At 48.7% G+C, this 18,959-nt stretch overlaps 2 protein-coding genes across 3 annotated transcripts in view; one reads left to right on the top strand and one right to left on the bottom strand.

Moving 5' to 3' along the window:
• Positions 1–3,359: 3,359 nt before the first annotated feature.
• Positions 3,360–18,959, top strand: part of VAMP1 (vesicle associated membrane protein 1) — an 84,437-nt gene continuing 68,837 nt past the window's right edge. Inside the window, exons 1-4 of the mRNA XM_055315561.1 lie at positions 3,360–3,495; positions 6,647–6,773; positions 7,264–7,422; positions 8,115–8,166. Coding sequence (XP_055171536.1) covers positions 3,470–3,495; positions 6,647–6,773; positions 7,264–7,422; positions 8,115–8,166 — 364 coding nt within the window. The 5' untranslated portion in view covers positions 3,360–3,469. The remainder of the gene's footprint in view (positions 3,496–6,646; positions 6,774–7,263; positions 7,423–8,114; positions 8,167–18,959) is intronic.
• Positions 10,842–18,581, bottom strand: TAPBPL (TAP binding protein like). Of its 2 annotated transcripts, none has more exons than XM_055315560.1 (7): positions 18,260–18,581; positions 17,253–17,468; positions 16,853–17,110; positions 14,490–14,828; positions 13,392–13,694; positions 12,136–12,219; positions 10,842–11,950 (listed from the first exon to the last, which is right to left on the bottom strand). In XM_055315560.1, the coding sequence occupies exons 1-6, from the start codon at positions 18,579–18,581 to the stop codon at positions 12,140–12,142; spliced, it is 1,518 nt and encodes a 505-aa protein (XP_055171535.1). In that variant the 3' UTR covers positions 10,842–11,950; positions 12,136–12,139. The 2 variants fall into 2 exon arrangements, with proteins under 2 accessions (XP_055171535.1, XP_055171534.1); XM_055315559.1 differs by having other exon boundaries at positions 10,843–11,950; positions 17,253–17,471.

Raw genomic sequence — 18,959 nt, 5'->3', positions numbered from 1 at the left:
CTATTCCTTTAGGTGTGTGGTTAGGTTGTGTTACCAAACTGGTTTTTGACAAAGGTGCAAAAGCAATTCAACAGAGGAAGGTTTGCTTTCTCAACAAATGGTCCTGGAGCAACTGGCAATAAAATGAACTCTGACCTAAACTTTACACCTTATACAACAATGAACTCAAAATAGATCAGAGACTTACATGTGAAACATAAAAATATACAACTTTTAGAAAATAAAATAAAATAAATCATCAGAGTCTAGGGCTAGGCAAGGTTCTTAGACTTCATGCTGAAAGTATAATTCATAGATGGACAAGTCGATAAATTGGATTTTAACAGAACTGAAAACCTTTGCTCTTTGAAAGATTCCTTTAAAAAGAAATGACAGACCAGGAGAAACCATTTATCAGACAGAGTACTTTACCTAGAATATTTGAATAATCCCCAAAACTCAATAGTAAAAAAAAAAAAAAAAAACAACCAAAAAACAAAACAAAAAAACCAACCCAATTAGAAAATGGGCAAAAGACATGGGCAGACCTTTCACCAAAGAGGATATATAGATGGTAAAAACAAACAAACAAACAAAAAAACCACACACACATTAAAACATGTGCAACATCATCAGTCATCAGAAAACTGAGAATTAAAACTACAATGATATATTGCTACAGACCTATCAAATGGCTAGAATAAAAAAAATCGGTGACAACACCAAATGCTGGTGAAGATGTGGAGAAACTGGATTCTGCATACATTGCTGGTGGGAATTTAAGCGGTAAAGTGACTTGAAAGCAATTTGGCAGTTTCTTCTAAAACTAAACAGGCAATTACCTTCCTACCCAGTAATTGCACTCTTGCGCTTTTACCCCGGGGAAATGAAAATTCATGTCCATGCAAACCTGTACCCAACTGCTCATAACATCCCCAACCTGAAATCAGCCCAAATATCCTTTAATCAGATAGATGGATAAACAAATTATGGCATATCCATTCCACAGAATACTACTCAGCAATGAAAACTACTGATACACGCAAGTTGGTTGGATCTCAAGGACATTATGGAGGAAAGGCTGCTTTTTCAACAAATGGTCCTGGAGCAATTGGACATCCATAAGTCAAAATAGGGGGAAAAAGCCAATCTTAAAAAGTTTCGCACTGTATGATTCCATTTATCTATTTATTTATTTTAAGATTTTATTTATTTATTCATGAAAGACACACAGAGAGAGGCAGAGACATAGGCAGAGGGAGAAGCAGGCCCCTTGCGGGGAGCCCAATGTGGGACTCAATCCCAGGACTCTGGGGGTCATACTCTGAGCTGAAGGCCGATGCTCAACCACTGAGCCACCCAGGCATCCCTGTATGATTCCATTTATATAACATTATTGAAATAAAGTTATAAAGATGGAGAACAAATTAGTTGCTGACAAGGGTTAGGGATTGGGTTGGTTTTGGCTATAAAAGGATAGCACAAGGGAACCTTGTAGTAATGTCCTAGTTCTATAGGGTGATTGTGGTCGTGGTTACAGGATTCTACACACATATTGCATAAAACCACACACACACATGAATGCACGTAAAACTGGTGAAACATGAATAAACTCTGTGGATTGTACCAAGGCTAATTTCCTGATTTTAATATTGTACTGTTTCCATGGTAGGAAACTAGTGGAAGAGAGACAGAGAAACCTCTCTGTACCTTTTTTGGCCCACCTCATGTGAATCTATAATTACTTTTATTTCAAGTTTAAAAACATCTTAATTTTTACAAACGTCACTGATTTTTAGGTTTTTTTTTTTTTCTGGCGAGATTTGGTAGTGTTTAAGGGTTTAAACAGGGTTGTGACATTTGGATAGATCTTTCTGGTAGTTTCTTAGAGGATGGATGTGAGGGATGGTAAAACTAGAAGCAAAAAGATATATTTCATTGATTCTAGGAGGCATTTAAAAAATCATTTTAACATTTAAATTGGGATGTTTCACTATAACTATTAGTCAGACAATAGTCAAACTATATTTGTCATACCCACTCAGAAGAATCAAAACTTGCCAAATGGTTGTCTAAGGCTTAGAAGAAGAAGATTCCAGAGACAGAATAGGAACAGTCTTTTAAGAAATGCTGCATCACCAACGCCTTTGATGGCATGCACAGAGGACTACATTGTGAAAAATCATGGACATCTAAGACTGAGAAAAAAAAATCCTAAGACTCAGGCTCTGAATATGAAGTTTTGAAAATACCATTACCATGTTACCCTTTAAAAATTTTCCTTTTTATGTACGCACAAGAGTGAAGAATTATAAAAATCTGTATCTATATAAATCTACACTTTCAATAAATGTAAAATAAAAATCCAAAGTGACAAGAAAGCATGGCAAAGTTTATTTGCCACCTTTTTTTCCTTAGCAGGAGCTAAAGTAATGGTTAAGTTTTACAACTGATGGTGTCCAGGCAAGGGACAATAGTCTAAAGTGAGAGTAGGACAGTGATACCAGGAGAGCAAATCCTTGAAAAACTAAGAAGGAAAAATCGGCTCGACTTGGTGAGTTATCAGAGGAGGTGTAGAGATGAACGGGTAAGGAAATCTGGAATGATTTCCAGGTCTTTGGTTTGGGTAGCTGAGTCGTTGCGGTGACCTCGCGGGGGGAAGAGGAGGCGCGGGCTTGCAGGGGAGCTCGATTTAGAATACACTGCGTGAGGAGCCGGCTATGTCGAAGGAAAAGGATGAATGAAGCCTTCGTTGATTGCTCTGGAGGGACCGAACCCAGCGCCCGGCACTGGGTCGCGAGAGCCAGCGGCTCTGCCTGGATGGATTCTGCACCCCAGAGCTGTTTGTGAGAAGCGGGAAGGTCGCACGGACCGCTGCACCGGCTCTCCACCTAGCACTTCGGGGTCTGAGCGGCGCTGAGCTGGGGCCCGGCCCCGGCCCCGGCCCCGGCCCCGGCTGTGATTGGCCGGAGCTGCGGGCGCCGGGGGCGGTGGGCGGGCCTGGGCTTCAGGAGCTGCTCAGTGATTGGCTGGCAGGTACCCAGAGCCCTAAATCAAACTGTTGGCACCGCCCCTCCAGGGAGCTGGCGCCTGTTTCCAGCCAGCCCCGCCGCTTAGTTAGAGTGGTAAAGCCAGCTATGGTTGTAGTGGTCACGGAACGATCCCCCCAGTAAACCGCTGCTTTCGGGGGTCGGATGTGGGAGGAGAGCTGGGATTGGCCCGCTTGCAGGGGCCGGGCGGGCGCGGCCTGGGTCGGACTGGGCTTCCGGACGCGCACCTGTCCTGTGCGTCGATTGGGCGGCGGGATCGCCCACGTTACCGGGAGGCGTGGCCGACGCTGATAAAGGGTGGGACCCGCGCGGCAGCCGCGGGCCCTTCCAGCGCAGCTAGAGCTCCGGGTGGTCCGCTGGGCGCGGGACTTGGCGGTTCCGCGGGCTTCAGCCGCAGCGTTTTCCCGGCCAGGCATCTGGCCGCAGCCTCAGGACACAAGATGGACCCCTCCTCTGTCACAGAAATGTGAGTGGACTCGGGTGCGGGGGGCTCAGCGCCTCCTCGCCAGCTCCCGCCCCCGGCGCCGGCCGCTGCGGGACGGAAAATGGCGCATTGCAGCAGCTGCGGCCCTGCGGGAGCCACCGCCGCGCGCCGCCCCCAGACCGCGCCGCCCCTGGGCAGCGGGAGCAGCGCCCCATTCCTGCCGCAGCCTCGGCCGGCACCCCACGGGCGGGGCGGGGCGGGGCGGGGCGGGGGCGCGGGGGTCCCACCTTCGTGCCACGCTCTCCTCTCGCCCGCGGGGCGCCCCGTTCGGGTCTGGGTAGTACCGAAGCCCGGGGCAGGGCGAGGTATCGGGGGGGCGGTTCGAGACCCTTTCTTGTTGTCTGATCGAATCTGTAGGGCCTCTGGGAGCTGTAGTGGGTGCGCATACCACTTAGTAACTTGAGCTGCCCTGCCCTCTCCGGATTCACGTGTGCCCCTCGCCCCAACGGTGACGCGTTCCCTACTCCCCCCCCCCCCTCGGCGGTGAGCAAAGATCCGGAAACTTAGCTGACAGTTCTTTGGCGCCAGGTGAGCAGCTCTGAGCGACTCCAGGGGCAGTGGCATGTGATCCCAAGCAGCCACTCATCTCCAAGCCACCTGTATAGGAGGTGTTTTTCCCTGTCATCGGCTCTTAGCCAAGTACTTGGAAGAGAAATCGAACTGAGGAACTCTGCCTTCCCCCAACAATTCAATTTTAGTTTTCAACACAACCCGCATCCGGAGATCCTGAGGGAGAACGGTGGCCGGACAAAGGAAGGATTTCCCTGTCAGGACCACCAAATATTTAATAGAGAGTTTTCTTTCTTCTTACTGCCTGGAGTCCTGTCTTGGTTCTAGATATATTTGTGTTGCTTCTCATAGTGACAAAAAAGGGGGAAGGTTTACTTATGTGACACATGGGTTATGATTACCCCTGGATATTTTATTGCTGAGTGTTCCCAACTCCCAGCAAATAATAAGTGAAATGGTCCCTTCGAATGCTTTATAACCATTTCACTTTTTCTCTATTTGGTTTCTACAGTTTTAACTGTATGTGATAGTCTATGCATTTTGGCCAAGCCCTAAGATTCCATTCCCCTGCCACACACATTTGGGGAAGAGGGGGACAGACAGGTTCCCAACAGCAGGGAGCTGGCATGTGGGATGAACTGAAGGAAATGGAGAAAGCATGGTGACTAGCAGGGCATCACGAGATCTCTGACCTTAATCTTGTCATTGGGGCCATCATCTTGGACTGCTTCCAAGACCAAATACTGGCTGCTACCTACTCACTGACGTTTCCACCTTCAGAGAACTACATTGCTTAGTTCAGTGGTAACACAAGAGTCTTGTGGCGTCCATGGCTCTGTATCTTTCTTTCCTTTGCTTCCTCCAGTGCTTTAGAAGGAAATAAGAAAGTGATTTTTTGAATGAGGGTGGGTTGGGTATAATCTGCTAGGAAAGCCTCTTTGAGGAGTTATTCCCCATCATTTTTATTATTATTATTTTATTTAAATATTTTTATTTATTTATTCACACGAGACACACACACACACACACACACACACAGAGAGAGAGAGAGAGAGAGAGAGAGGCAGAGACACAGGCAGAGGGAGAAGCAGGCTCCATGCAGGGAGCCTGACGTGAGACTCAATCCGGGGTCTCCAGGATCAGGCCCTAGGCCGAAGGCGGTACTAAACCACTGAGCCACCCGGGCTGCGCATTCCCTATCATTTTAGACCAAATGAAATTCACTTGGGGAGGGAGAATTTTCTGGGTATTACTTCTATTGTGAGTAGTCAAGGCATTTCCTTTTTGGTGACTTGTGATTAATTCCTACTGCATTTACTCTTGGACTGCCCCTATGAGGTATGTTTTGTGAGATTTTGCTTCTATTTGAAGAGTTCTTAGTGTAACTTCTATTCTCCATTAAGTTTGAGAGATCTTCCTCTGTCGGTAGGTTCTTTCTTGGTAGAGAAAAATCTCATGCCTTAGGTTAGACTTCTGGGAATTCTTTAAGAGATGAATTTAGCCTCCGTGTGTTGGGACATGGAAAGGAGTTTATCTTGAAGACCTCATACTAGATTAATGCCATCTAAGTGTAAGGGAAAGAAAGAATAGAGGTGCCTGGGTGGTTCAGTGGTTGAGCATCTGCCTTCGGCTCAGGTCGTGATCCCGGGGTCCTGGAATCGAGTCCCACATCGGGCACCGCACAGGGAGCCTGCTTTTCCCTCTGCCCATGTCTCTGCCCCTCACTCTGTGTCTCTGTGTCATGAATAAATAAATAAAATCTTAAAAAAAAAAAAAGAACAATCTCTGTGTGTAGTAGTGTAAACCAAGATTTCTCTCTGGGATAGAAAGAACTAGGGGAGCCTCCTGAGACTTGATACCAAATCTAGAAAAGGAAAGGACAGGATGTCTATGATGCATGTACATTGAGGACCATTATCTATATTCTTGCATCCTGTCTATGCTCTTGGAACAGTTTCATAACTAACACAATTGCTTTAGGCCCCAATTCTAAGTGAAACACTCTTCTCTGCCAAAAACAAAGCAAACAAATAGTTCTGTCTCAACTCTACCTTTAGAAGCCTTGCCTTTGGTGATTCTCCAAGTTGTTCTTACAGTAGCCCCAATATACTAATCACTGTGGGAAACAACTAATAACTGGTTTCCTTTAAACAGAGTCTGTCAACTTGCTTGTCTTTAGGCTTGGATAAAAGAGATGTTCTGTCTGTAGGCTTTAGTCTTTTGTATGGATTTCTCCTAATCTGGATAGTTTTCCAGTTTGACTTCACGTGAAAGGCTTCTTTTTCAGAGTCAGGAAAGTGCCATTTAGTTCAAGGCTGGCACATTTGTCCCTGTAGCCATTGTGCCAGAGGATGTTTGAATTTGATCAAAGGATAACTCCAAACAGGATCTCATGACGCCACCCTGGATGTTCTTGAACCCCATCTAAATGTTATTACAAGATCTTTCACCTTTTGCTTCTTCCTCCATGCTGCATCTCCCTACTTGGTGTCACCAAGAAGTTAGAATCCCTTCTAGTTGCATATAGCCTAATTACCATTACATGTGTGATAGGGGGCGAGAATGCACATGGTTCCTTTCTTGTCTTAGTTACTTTGTGTACTTGGTCCACTTCTCTCCACAGGTCTGCCCCAGCTCAGCCACCCACTGAAGGGGCAGAAGGGACTGCCCCAGGAGGTGGTCCCCCTGGCCCTCCTCCTAATACAACCAGTAACAGACGACTACAGCAAACCCAGGCACAAGTGGAGGAAGTAAGTGGAGAACTTTTTCTCTGAGTTTCCAGATAGTAGAAGTTTAGAAACTTACTTACTTACTTACTTACTTACTTACTTACTTACTTATTTATTTATTTATTTATTTATTTTAATATTTTTTTTCTTTATTTATTTATGATAGTCACAGAGAGACAGAAAGAGGCAGAGACACAGGCAGAGGGAGAAGCAGGCTCCATCCACCGGGAGCCTGACGTGGGATTCGATCCCGGGTCTCCAGGATCGCTCCCTGGGCCAAAGGCAGGCGCCAAACCGCTGCGCCACCCAGGGATCCCTTATTTATTTATTTATTTATTTATTTATTTATTTATTTATTTATTTATTTATTTAATAAATAAATACAGGGGGAAATCTCTGAGAAGCAAGGTGTCCCTGAGTTACACAGGGCCAGACTTGAGATTCCGTTGTATTTACCCCTGTCTCGAGCCAGGAAGCTTACTAGCTTTGTTTCTGCATCCCTCACCCCCAGGTGGTGGACATCATGCGTGTCAATGTGGACAAAGTCCTGAAGAGGGATGAGATACTGTCACAGCTGGATGACCGAGCGGACGCCTTGCAGGTGGGAGCATCACAATTTGAGAGTAGTGCTGCCAAGCTAAAGAGGAAGTATTGGTGGAAAAACTGCAAGGTGAGTTCTCTTGTCCTCTCTGGCTTCCTTTCTTGGGCAAGAAAATCCTCAAGTTCTACCTTCCTAACCCAAGGTGGCACAGGATCTCAGGCCCTGCAGAACCCTGGGGAGGAAATCTGAGTCTTCTTGACATGCATTACCCGGAATTGCCCACCAGGGTAGGCTAGAGTATTCAGAACCACTAACTGGGTGCCAGCCATACCCCGAACAGTGGTCATTTAGACTGCTTTTTCCCAAAGACCATGGGAAGATCTCGCATGGCCCTTCCCCACACACAGCCAACATGGACACAGTGGCTAGGGTAGGGAGGTATATATTTAAATACCTGCAGTTTTTAGGAATGAGCTGAATGCTTCACGAAGAAAAATGAAGCAACTGACTAAAGATCCCAAGTCTGCATCTCTGCTGACATTCCTTTCAGAGCCTTCAGGCAATAGGAGAGAAGCAAAATGGAGCAAGCTGCAGATGCTCTTATGTTTTTGGGAAGCCTCATCTCTGGTACAAGGGTGGCTGTCCCATGGGGAACAGGAGGGTTGAGCCCTCCCCAAGAGGCCTGCATGTATCCTGGGTGATTTGTGGCTTCTTCCACTGTCCCAAGCACAGAGGAGGTTCTTTTACCACACCTCTAGTGGGAACATCTCTCTCCTCTTCCCCAAATCCAAGGGCCCATTTTTTGGTCAATGTTTCCTCAGATGATGATCATGCTGGGAGCTATCTGTGCCATCATCGTGGTAGTCATTGTAAGTAAGTATCGCTGAGGTTGCTGGTGGGGTGAACAGGTGGGAAGGTCCTGGAGTCTTCTCCCAGCCCTGCCTGCCTGCCTGCCTGGGGAGTGGGGCTGCTCTGACTGAGGTATGGAGATCGCTGCTGTGGAACCATCACCTGGTTCGGGAGGGAGGATGGGCAAAGACCGGGGACTTCTTTGATGGACGAGCCTGCTCCCCTGCAAGATGCCATGGGAAGATGGCCCCTCCTGTTCTGAGGAAGCGGGGCTGTGCTGTTTGTCACTGGCTTGGGTCAGAGGGAGACCACGGGGATGGGACACCTGCAACGGAAAGGCCCAGATGTCTAGTAACTTGATGTAATTTGCCGTCTTGTTCTCTCCTGTCTCTTTCTCTTCTCCATCTGGGACTTCCTGATTCCTGTGTCCAGTCTACTTTTTTACTTGAGAATGTGCCACTCCCTTCCCTCTTCTCCATCGCCATCCAGACTTACGTCCATCTCCTTCTGTTTGCTCTCTCAACGAACGTCCCCATATACCTTCCTCCACCCTGTCCTGGCTTCTCCATTGCCCAGTCCTCCTTTTCTGTTGCTTTCATTTGCACTGTGTCCCTCAATGCTAGAGTTGCTGCCCGTGGCACAGTCTTGAAGTACCTTCCCAAAGAGCATTAGCTGGTACCTCCCTACTCCCTTCTTATATGCTCTTAAGTTCCCCCAGGGCCAAAAAGAGCTGGAGGCCAAGAGAAGAGGAGGGCATGTAGCTGAGGTGACATGCCCAAGAAGGTGCCAAGATCGGGGTAGAACAAGGGCGTTGATGCCTATGGTGTCACCAGGAAAGGCCAGGGCACTAGCAGGAGGTGGCTAGGGACAGCTGGAACAGCAGCCCAGGGCTGCCCTGGTCACTTGGGGGCTCTTCTCCTAGGCCAGGCTGGAAGAGGATCCTGGAGTGGGCTCAAAGTCCAACTTGGTTCTGGGCATTGCCCTTTAAGAAAGTCAAACCTGTTTATGCAGTTATTTCTAATCTGTTAGTCCAAGAATTTCTATGTCTGTTGGGGATCTTACAGCCTTTTGCTTTGTTTTCTGGAGACCTATAGAACACATTAATTGCAAAAGTACTGGCTTCATTCCCATCCTGGAAGCAGCCCCATAATCTCATAACTACAAGGGGCTGTCTCTCGTCTACATTTTCTGTGGCATTCTGTATTGTTCAGGAGAGCATTAGATAATTTCAGATGGCCAAAACTGGGGACTCTCAGTTAGTTTTAGTTGTTGGCATAGAGAGAGAACGAGCGTTAACTATAGACAGACAATGAGTCAGGGACCTAATTTGAAAAAACAAGGTTGGAGGAAGCCACTTCTTGCCAGCTCATTGGGGACGGTCCTGCTCCTCCCTTCCTGTTGATAAAGTGTGAGGTGTTAGAATTGAGGATCCTTGGGCTCTCAGGGATTCCTTTCCTCTACACTGTTCCCATGTACTCACCAAAGACAGGGTTGAGGCAGGAGGTCCTTCCTGAGGCTGGCCGAATCTGAGTATTCAGAGAAGTCTAGGATCCCTGCCACCCTGGTCTTGGCAGGGAGGCGGGATGGTCTGTGGACAGGTGTGCTTGTGCACTGCTGTGCTGTCATGGGGCATCTAGAGCCACCTGTCTATTCTTCCTGCATTGTGTTCCCCTTCTAAACCACCTGTACCCTTCTGATTTCCACTTTGCCTCCTTGCCTTTCCTCTCATGGTTTGTGGGGGCAGACAGTGGGACCTGAGGATGGGAGACACAGCTGGGCTTCAGGATAGGTTGTGGAGTGGGAGAGACCCAGATTTGAGGGGAGGAAGGTGGCTGGGAGCAGGAAGGGGGAACATCCATCACCCCTTAGTCCTCTTGTCTTCTAGCCCACAAGTAAAAAGAGGCTGAGGCCAGGCCAGGCTGGGTCTGGATGTTCACTTTCCATGCAGCAGCATTTCATTGCGCAGAACCATGCTTCCTCTCCCTTCGCCCCTGCTTCCCACATTCCCTTAGTCCTGCCCCAGGGCAGGCCCGAAGAGCTGGAAGAAAGCAGTCAGTATACCCTCCCAACGGCCCCCCTCGAAGGTCTCCACTCTCCTCTGGGCTCCTCCTTGCCTAATGCAGGGGGGTCACCGCTGGAGAAGAACCACCACTGTCCTCGATGTGTCCCAAGCCTGGAGCAAATTCACCCTCTTGGCCCACCCAGCCCCAACATGGGAATTTTTTCCTGGGTCTCTGTCCCTCTGTGGCTCCCCAGATGTAGTTGGCTTTGTTCTCTTGGGGATGCTCACCCTTCTACTTTCTTTCTTACCCCACCCTGTGCCCTCTTCTGTGTCTTTGCCGTGTCCCTCTTCCCTCCTGCCACCCATGTGCATGAGCAGACGTGTACCCAAACTCCGGGACTTTGCAGTCAAATGAAGCTGAGCTTCTCACATCCCCTTCTTCCTTGGTTTGCCATGAGGCGATGTGGGGTTTCCACTGTGTGTCTGTCATCACCTCCGTGTTTTTTCCTACCCCCGACCTCATACTTGTATAGAATAAGAACAGTTGTACTTCCACCAAAGGCATGTGGCATATTTACCAATTTCATGTATTCTGCACAAAGGCAAAAAAATATAAATTCCTACCACTAAACTGACTTGGTTGTTGTTTGGGTTGGAGTAACTGAGGTGGGATGGGGGAGGGGTGGTTTTCCTTCTACAGTGTGATGTTGCTCAAGGCCGGAAGGCTCACATGTGCCGCATGGTACTCGAGATGAAAGATCTGTGTTGGCAGAGGAAGTGGTCTCTGCCCTGTCTTCGTACCTGGCACAGCCCAGCTCTCCCAGGTGCTAGTGAGAGGAAGTGATGACAGGAAGCTGAGTGCATGTCTGAAACATCACATCACAAACCGCTACAGGATTTCTCAGACACCACCCATGTACCTCCTTCACGGGTCCTCAGGCTGCCCAGCCTGACCCAGGGGGTACCCAGATGAGGCCTCCACCAACACACCCAGCTCCCCAGCAGCCTCACCTGCAGTTGAGGGAGTGAGGACCCTGTAGGTATCCTGAAATACTCAGTAGCTGTCCAAAAGGGCATGACCTTAATTGCAGCTCAAGGTTACACAGAGCACACAGCATGGTGCCCCAGGGCTTCCTCTGAGGGCCTTCATTTCATGCCTTGAACACTGCAAGTTGGTGGGAGTAGGCCTGGGTACAGGGCTTAGTTGGGTCCAGTGTGGGGAAAAGACAGGAAAGTAGAAAAGCTTTGTTTCTGAGGACACAAGGGATTTTTACTTGACTAGGGTTCAAATGCTTATGTGTTATGGCCCAATCCCCACCTTTGCCCCACTGTCCCTTACTTGCTCCTTTAAAAAAAAAAAATTTAGAAAGAGAGCAGGAGCATGAGTTGGGGAAGGGGCAGAGGGAGAGAGAATCTTCAAGCAGACTCACTGCTGAGCGTGGAACCTGCTGCGGGGCTCTATCTCATGAACCATGAGCTCATGACTTACCCGCTTACTCCTTAATCTCGTCCCATTTTCTTTTCCTACCACAGGCTCATTTTTAACCTCCACCCAGATATTATGCTTTCCTACCACCCTCTCACCCCTTCACATTGTGTTCAGCCCAGGGACACAATGAAAAAAGGCAGAGACCTACACAGAGACAGAGTACCCATGATCTGTGCCTTCTTCATGCCTTTCTTGGAGTCTTTTTGAGCTCTGAGACTTGGCTAGAGTCCTTTTGGGAGAACGTGACTACTCTTCTTTTATCCTGAGGCAGGAGAGTGGTTACCACTTCAGAGTATTGACAGATCTTGGTGAGGTAGCTAGGAGAAGACGAGAGAAGGAGGTTGGTTTCAGTTGCGGTAATCCCAAAAGTAAGGGGCTGTGGGGACTGCTGGAACTCAGGACACTTGGGCTTCATCCTCATCTAGGTGGGGAGGTGGCTAGAGCTGACTGATTCACAACTGAGGAGGGGTAGGGGCAGGGCTGAAGGCAAGCAGGTGTTTACCTTGTCATCTTTGAAGTCCCAGGAACAACAGTGCAAGAAGGAAGAGGCCGCTGGCAAATAGGACTCCAAAGGTTGTTTCCTGCTCTTTAGGTTGAGATCAGTGTGGGCAGAGATCAGTAGGTGGGAATTATGTCTGAGCCCAAGCCCGAGCCCACACCTGCCCCAGCAAGAGGGGCAAAGCTGAGAGAGGAAGAGAGGGAATGTGCAAGTGTCCCCATCCCTGGTTAAGGAGCTCATAGCAACAAATGTTCTGCTTTCACCCAGGAACTACACAACTAGTATTCGTACTTGTTAAAAGTTGTCAGATGTTTGTGTGTTCTTCCACACAGAATTTCCTGCCTCTTCCCCTACTTGGAACATTTTTAATTGCTTTGCAAGAGAGACAGGTTAGATTAGTTGTTGACAGGTAAACTGGAATTTTGCAACTAGCTGGGGAATGATGTAAGCTGAGACAAAACCCCAGATTTTGGGAAGCTTGCAGGCTGGCAAGCCGCCAAATAATGCCCAATGCTCCTGGATGTTTGCAGGTCTTGTTTAAAACCTTTCAATGATATTCTGTGACTTCAGGATGAAATTCCAGCTTGCAGGCCCATTGTGATCTGCCCACTAAAAGCAGTAAAGGATGTAAGGCTATAGGGGAGTCAAGCTGCCCATATTTCATATTTTCTCTCTTACCATTTGCTAGGCAGGTGACCTTGGGCAAATTCCCTAACATCTGTAAGTGCCAGTTTGCTCATCAATAAAATGGGGGTCGTGATAATAATACATGCAGTCATACAGCTAAGTGCTCAGTAAAGCACTTGATTCATGTAAATGCCCAATAAATGTAATTATTCAAGTTTCAGAGCCGCTTCTCTCTTTTCCCACACACCCTTGGCTCTAGCTGTGCAGTTCCCCAAATGTTCCTGAGACTTTATAATTTGGCCTTCACATTCAGCTTGCTCAGCTGGCGTGTCTCCTCCAGGCCATCCTCCCTGACTGCCTAGTCCATCCCTCCAAGCTGACTAAGCTCCTTGAGGGCAGGAACAATTCACCCTTGGTCTCCAGCTCTCAGTATATTGCCTGGCACCCTGGAACCTGGGGTGTAATGGAGTCTCAGGATGTAGTGGCAGCTATGGGGGCTGCCATCTCAGGAAATTAGAAGTAGAAACGGAACAAAGTGCTGTGGGAAGCAGAACAAGGCCAGAGACGAGCTGGGGGCAGGAGAGCCAGGAGCCCCAAGTACAGAAGTTGAGAAAGGACGGCACTCCTAGTACCTGGTGGGGCAATCCAGGTGCTGACACTGAGGGGCTGTTCCAGGGAGATGTGGGTGATCTGACAGGTGTAAGTGGTGCCCTCAGGGCCTGGTTCTGCGGTCAGGAAGGAGGAGATGCTGTAGGTGCCATCTGAGCTTTGCCGGAGGCCAGAGAAGGAGGCACCAGAGACCAGAACTGGGGCTCCACCTAGCTCCTCTCGGGTCCACTTCACAGTCATGTCCAGAGGATAATAGCCAGCAATGTTGCAGACGAGGGTGGCTGGCACAGCTTTGTTCCCCAAGCTCAGTCGTACTTTGGGGGAAGCTGGAAGAAAGAATGGGGAGTGAGTTTCTAGAGGGATCTAACCTGATAGCAGAGTTGCCCAAAGCCTGCTTTCTTTTCTTGCTGGTGTGGAAGCTGGAATTAACCCTTTAGTGGAGTGCCAAGGAGGGGGTGGAAGGGGTCCACCCTGGTTGCAGGCCAGAAGGGGGCACGTCTTCCACAGGTAATTGAAAAACAATAGTAAAACTTAGTAAAACCAAGTAAAAGTTGGCTTCTTAACATCACTATTAGCTCGGGATGCCTGGGTAGCTCAGTGGTTGAGCATCTGCCTTTGGCATGGGGCATGATCCTGGTGTCTGGGGATCGAGTCCTACATCGGGCTCCCTGCGAGGAGCTTGCTTCTGCCTCTGCTTATGTCTCTGCCTCTCTCTCTGTGTCTCTCATGAATAAATAAATAAAATCTCTAAAAAAAAAAAATCACTATTAGCTGGTGATTTTCAAGGACATCAGTAATTGAATACTCCTGCCAATCTGACAGCCCCCATGGCCCCTCGGTTTGCTGCTGCTCCTCCCCAGGATTTGGTCCAGAGGACTGGGGTACTTGGGAGCCAGCCAGCCAGGACAGGGCAGCAGAATCCTGGATTGGTAGACTGCTTGGTGGAATTATCCTGGAGTCTGACAGGGAACAGTCTGCGCTTCTAGAATGGAGGTGGCAGTTAGGTCATGGCAATGCATTCTGCTTCTCAAGATACTGCCCTTGTGTTGGACTCTGTCCTGAAAAACACTCCCATAGGCATATCCCTTACCCTCTCCCTGGAGAACTGAGTATGGCCTCACCTTGGATGTGGAAATGGATGTTTTGTTGAGCTTGGTACAGAGAGGTGGTGATCTGACAAATGTAGGTCCCCTCGTCCTTCAGAGTGAGGCTAGGGAGGGTGAGGGAGGCGTCCCCGGCCAGGAGTAGCTGCTCAGGCTCCAGGGTGGCGCCCTCCCGCTTGGCATGCTGCTGCCCTTTGGTCCACCTGTACACCATCTGGCCGCTGCCCTTATGTTGCCGCCGCCATTCCACACTGGTCAGGACCAAGCCTGGTGCCATGGAGAAGCCACAGTGCAGGGAGGCTGAGGACCCCAGCAGCAAACTCAGGGATGGGGTCTGTGTTGTCACTTGGAGCTCCACTGTAGTGAGAAAAAGAAGGGTGATTGTGGGCTACTTCCTTCTTGAGTCCCCCTGATCCCTAGCTATGGGCATGTTGTAGGCATACACCTGCCCGTGCCTCCTCCTCTGGACAATGAGGCCCGTTGAGCTCAATTCCCACTAGATGGAACACAAAGAAATAGTGCTCTGGGAAGGCAGCCTGGCACACATGATAATGCTGAGTATTCTGGAGTCACTTACCCCTGGACAATCTGACAAAAGCTATGGACTTCTCACCAAAAAAGTACATATGCAAAATTATGAGTTACTGCTGACTCTCAGGTCAGACCACTGGAATAGCAGAAAAAACTTTGGAACCCTGCTTCTTCCACTTATTAGCTCTATGACCTTGGGCAAGTCACTAAGGGTTGCCTAGGTCATCTGCTTAAGGCAAGGCTGCTGTGAAGACTAGGAGTAAGAGGGTTTTTAAAAATATATATTTTATTTATTAATTCATGAAAGACACACAGAGAGAAGCAGGGTCCTTGTGGCCTTATGTGGGACTCGATCGCAGGACCCTGGGGTCACGGCCTGAGCCAAAGGCAGATGCTCAACCATTGAGCTACCCAGGTGCCCCAGGAGTAAGAGTTTTAAAAAACACACAGTAGCAGTATTTGTGCCAAATGTGCTGATTTGAATCTAATGAGAAGACAATCAGACACATCCAAATAGTGGGATATTTTATGAGACAGTGGGCATGCACCCTCAAAGTGTCCTTGCCAGGAAAAGAATGTTCTGGACTTAAGGAAGCTAAAGGCACAGGACAGCTAAATATAATGCATGATCCTTGTTTGAATCCTGGCCTTAAAAAACAAAACAAAACAAAACAAAACAAAACAAAACAAAACAAAACAAACAAACAAAAAAAAAACAAAGCAACCCAGAAAGCTACAAAGAACATTATTAGGGCAACTGGAGAAGTCTGAATTTTGACAGTACTACTGTATCTATTTGAAATTTTCTTCAGTCTGATGCTTGGTGGCATACCCTCCCTGGCAGGGAGGAATATTTTATCACTGGTAATATTCAAAATGGCCAATATGGTGATAGTGTAATGGTGAAAATATGTTCTTGAATTCTTTACACACTGTAGCCCCTTATTGTCTGCACCATTGTAGATTGCTCCCCACTTTGGTTTGCTGCTGGGGTGATGGTTTTGTGATTATGAAGGAAACATCCTTGTCTTTGGTTATAAACATTGTTTTTTTTTTTTTAATGTGTTTTAAACAAATACATGCTATACATGGAAACTTTTGGGGTGAAGTGTTGAGATATCTGTAACTTTCTGTTAGCTCGGGGTGGGGGTTATTCTATCCTTTCATCTATCAAGAGAGTGGATGTGGCAAAATATTAATAACTGGTTAATCTAGGTGAATGGTATACAAGTATTCATTATGGTTGATACTGGACAGACATGAGAACCCCTCTTTCCTGATGTGGCAGGATAAATTTAGGTTGCACCACAGAAAGCTTCGAGTGTTCTGGGGCTTTCTATGGACAGGAGGGTAGCCCCCTAATCTCTGGACTTGGTTGTCTCTTTTTGGAGGCAAAATACTGGATTTGATCAACTCTAGAGAAACCTATCATCATGATCTCAATTTCCTATACCCTCTGGTATGTGCTGGGTGGGAGAGTATATAAGGGCCAGATTTTACTAACAAGAGATAATGAACAAACTTGTATCCCTGTGCCTTGCTCTAACCATCCTGAAACACCAGACCAGGCTGGCTTTCACTGGGATACAACTGTGCATGGCTTAATAAGACTGCTAGGGACAGCATATGTGAATAGAGCATCACATGTCATTTCCTCAGATGAGGGAGGTGAAAATAATCCAAATCCAATTATTTGGGTCTTTCAGAGAAGGGGCCAAGGCTAGGGGACACCTTGAAATGACTGATATGGACAGAGGTGTACTTGTTCCCTTCCTTTTCCTCCTATCCCCCCATAGCTGACTACTTGAAAAACCCCAAAATTTCCTTTCTGCTACTTTTAATCTTCTCACCGGCAGTCTGTACTGTCCCATGGGGGCTCAAGGGCAGGTTCAGTGTGGGGTGCAAGACAGCCCCATTTTCAGCATCCCTGGGAGTCTTCATCACCATGGAGATATTAGGTCCCTCTCCAGATACCTGCACGTTGGTGATGAACCAAGCTGCCTTCTCAGTGGCCTGGAGAAAATAGTAGGAGATCTCACACGTTACCTCCTTCCCGTTGCAGTCAGCATGGAGCAAGGCCTCAGCCTGGGGAATCTGTACCAAATTCACTGGGGGAGGAGAGGACACAGATTTGGTTGGATTGAGGACACTTGGGCCCATGGAAAGCAGGTGCAGCGAGTGTACTTGGGAACTGGGCTGTCTCAGCAAGGGAGCCCAGAAAGATTGGGACACAGGGTGGGGGGCTCTTACCTGAGGCCTCGAAGGTAATGGATGGGTTGTCTTTAGCCAGTGTGCCCCCTTGGAAATCGGTGAAGCCTTCCAGGGAGCCATCATCCAGCACTGGTACCTGCCTCAGCACGAGCAAGGCCTTCACCATATTCATACTGCCGGCAAAACCTCCAGGGTTCCTACCTTCCTCCACCAGGAAGCAGTCTAGGACCACATCCACTGCTTGCCACTGCCTTTCTGCTGCAGGTTAAAGATGGGATGAGCACCCTCTTGCCCAGAGAGTTGTTCCTGTGCTCGTCGTCACCCACCCCAACTGTGGAGTCATGAAGGAAGGGGTAAAAGTCTTCCAGGGTCTTAGCTGGCTCTGTGTCCCACTCTTGTCACCTCCAAACCAGCCTTCTGGGAAGCACCTGCTACTCTAGGTACATACTTGGTATGAATTATTTAAAATCCTGGATTTGCCTTGCTCAGAAGAGTTTGTTTTTATTTTACTACAACTGTCACAGGAAAAACTCTCTTTGGGCAAAGGCATTCTCAGCAAAAGCAAATAAAGAATTGCCACTGAGAGGGGAGACAGGACACTTGTGTGGCAAGGGGCATTGGCAGCCATCTTCTCCATTTCCCAGCCAGCCCACTGAGTCTCCTCTGCTTTTTGCCATTAAGGTGGCCTTCCTCTCTTCCACGTTCAGGGCTCACCTCCTCCAGGGATTTCCTAGCCAGGAACCCTTCCTTCCTGGGTGTCTGCTCCCAGGCATTGTCCTCTTCAGTAGGCCCACCACCACATCCACCCAGGAGAACACACTTTTCTTCATCTGGCCTTCCCCACAGTCTTCCTTCTCCCCAACGCTACTGGTGCCTTACTTTGCCAGCCTTTTTTCCAGTTGGGCTTAGGAGGCAATTGGAGGCCATCCCCCGCCCTTCCCCACAACCTTTTCCCCTTCTGGCATCTCAGGAATCTTGGGGTGGGTGGCTATCACATCTTCCCGGGACCCAACATTTCCCCTCCCCAGCCAGCCCCCCCCACTCACCTGGGTCTGTAGCCGCACGGGACAGAGCCAAGCAGAGCAGCAGGTACCACCCCTCCTCTGGGCCCATGGGGGCCGCCCTGGACAGCCAAGTGGAGCAGCAGCCACCACCCTGCTCCTGCCCCTCTCCCCAACCGCCTTTTTGCACCAGTTCCTGCTGACTGGTGCCTCTGAGCTGCGGAAGAGGGGTCTCTCCAAACCACCCCTGCCGGCCTGTTGCTTTCTCTTCAGTCCTCAGCCCACTTTCGCTTTCACTTTGGCTATCAACGTGGCTGCCTTGCCTGTCAGTGAAGCCACTAGGTGCTCGTTCCAGAGTCCTCTTCATTGTTCTCCTTTTTGTCGCCTCACCCCGCCCTACCGCCCCATGGCTCCCACCCTCCTCCCCCTTTTGTTTAAGACCTGACTTGAGGGCATGTACCCTTTTGCTCCCCACCCAAGAAAGTGGAGCTGAAATAAGGGGGAGACTGAAGCCAGATGCAGGATCCCCAGTAGCCTGGGGACTCTCTTCATTTTCTGTGGGTGCCACACCCACTTGCAGTTCCCATTCCCTGACTTGGGCAGGGCCCTCACCACTAGTCTGCACTGGAGAAAGCTCCACCTTCAGATCTCTGATCTGGAGGAGGAGGCTGGGAGTGGCCTGCACCTGGAGAATGGAATTTCAGAGAGAGCACCGCTGGGAGAGCTTCTGTATGTGGCTGGCTGT

Source organism: Nyctereutes procyonoides, unplaced genomic scaffold, assembly GCF_905146905.1.
Source record: "Nyctereutes procyonoides isolate TBG_1078 unplaced genomic scaffold, NYPRO_anot_genome, whole genome shotgun sequence".
Lineage (NCBI taxonomy): Eukaryota > Metazoa > Chordata > Mammalia > Carnivora > Canidae > Nyctereutes > Nyctereutes procyonoides.
The sequence above is the reverse complement of the archived record's forward strand: the minus strand, read 5'-3'. Positions and strand labels throughout refer to the sequence as shown.

What these genes read in the sequence shown, in the direction of transcription:
- TAPBPL (XM_055315559.1), bottom strand. Translation starts at nt 18,581, where the DNA reads ATGAAGAGGACTCTGGAACGAGCACCTAGTGGCTTCACTGACAGGCAA. An exon ending in CCGTGCGGCTACAGACCCAG is followed by an intron (nt 17,472 to 18,259) that starts GTGAGTGGGGGG and finishes TTTAACCTGCAG; the next exon opens with CAGAAAGGCAGTGGCAAGCA. An exon ending in CATCCATTTCCACATCCAAG is followed by an intron (nt 13,695 to 14,489) that starts GTGAGGCCATAC and finishes TCTTTCTTCCAG; the next exon opens with CTTCCCCCAAAGTACGACTG.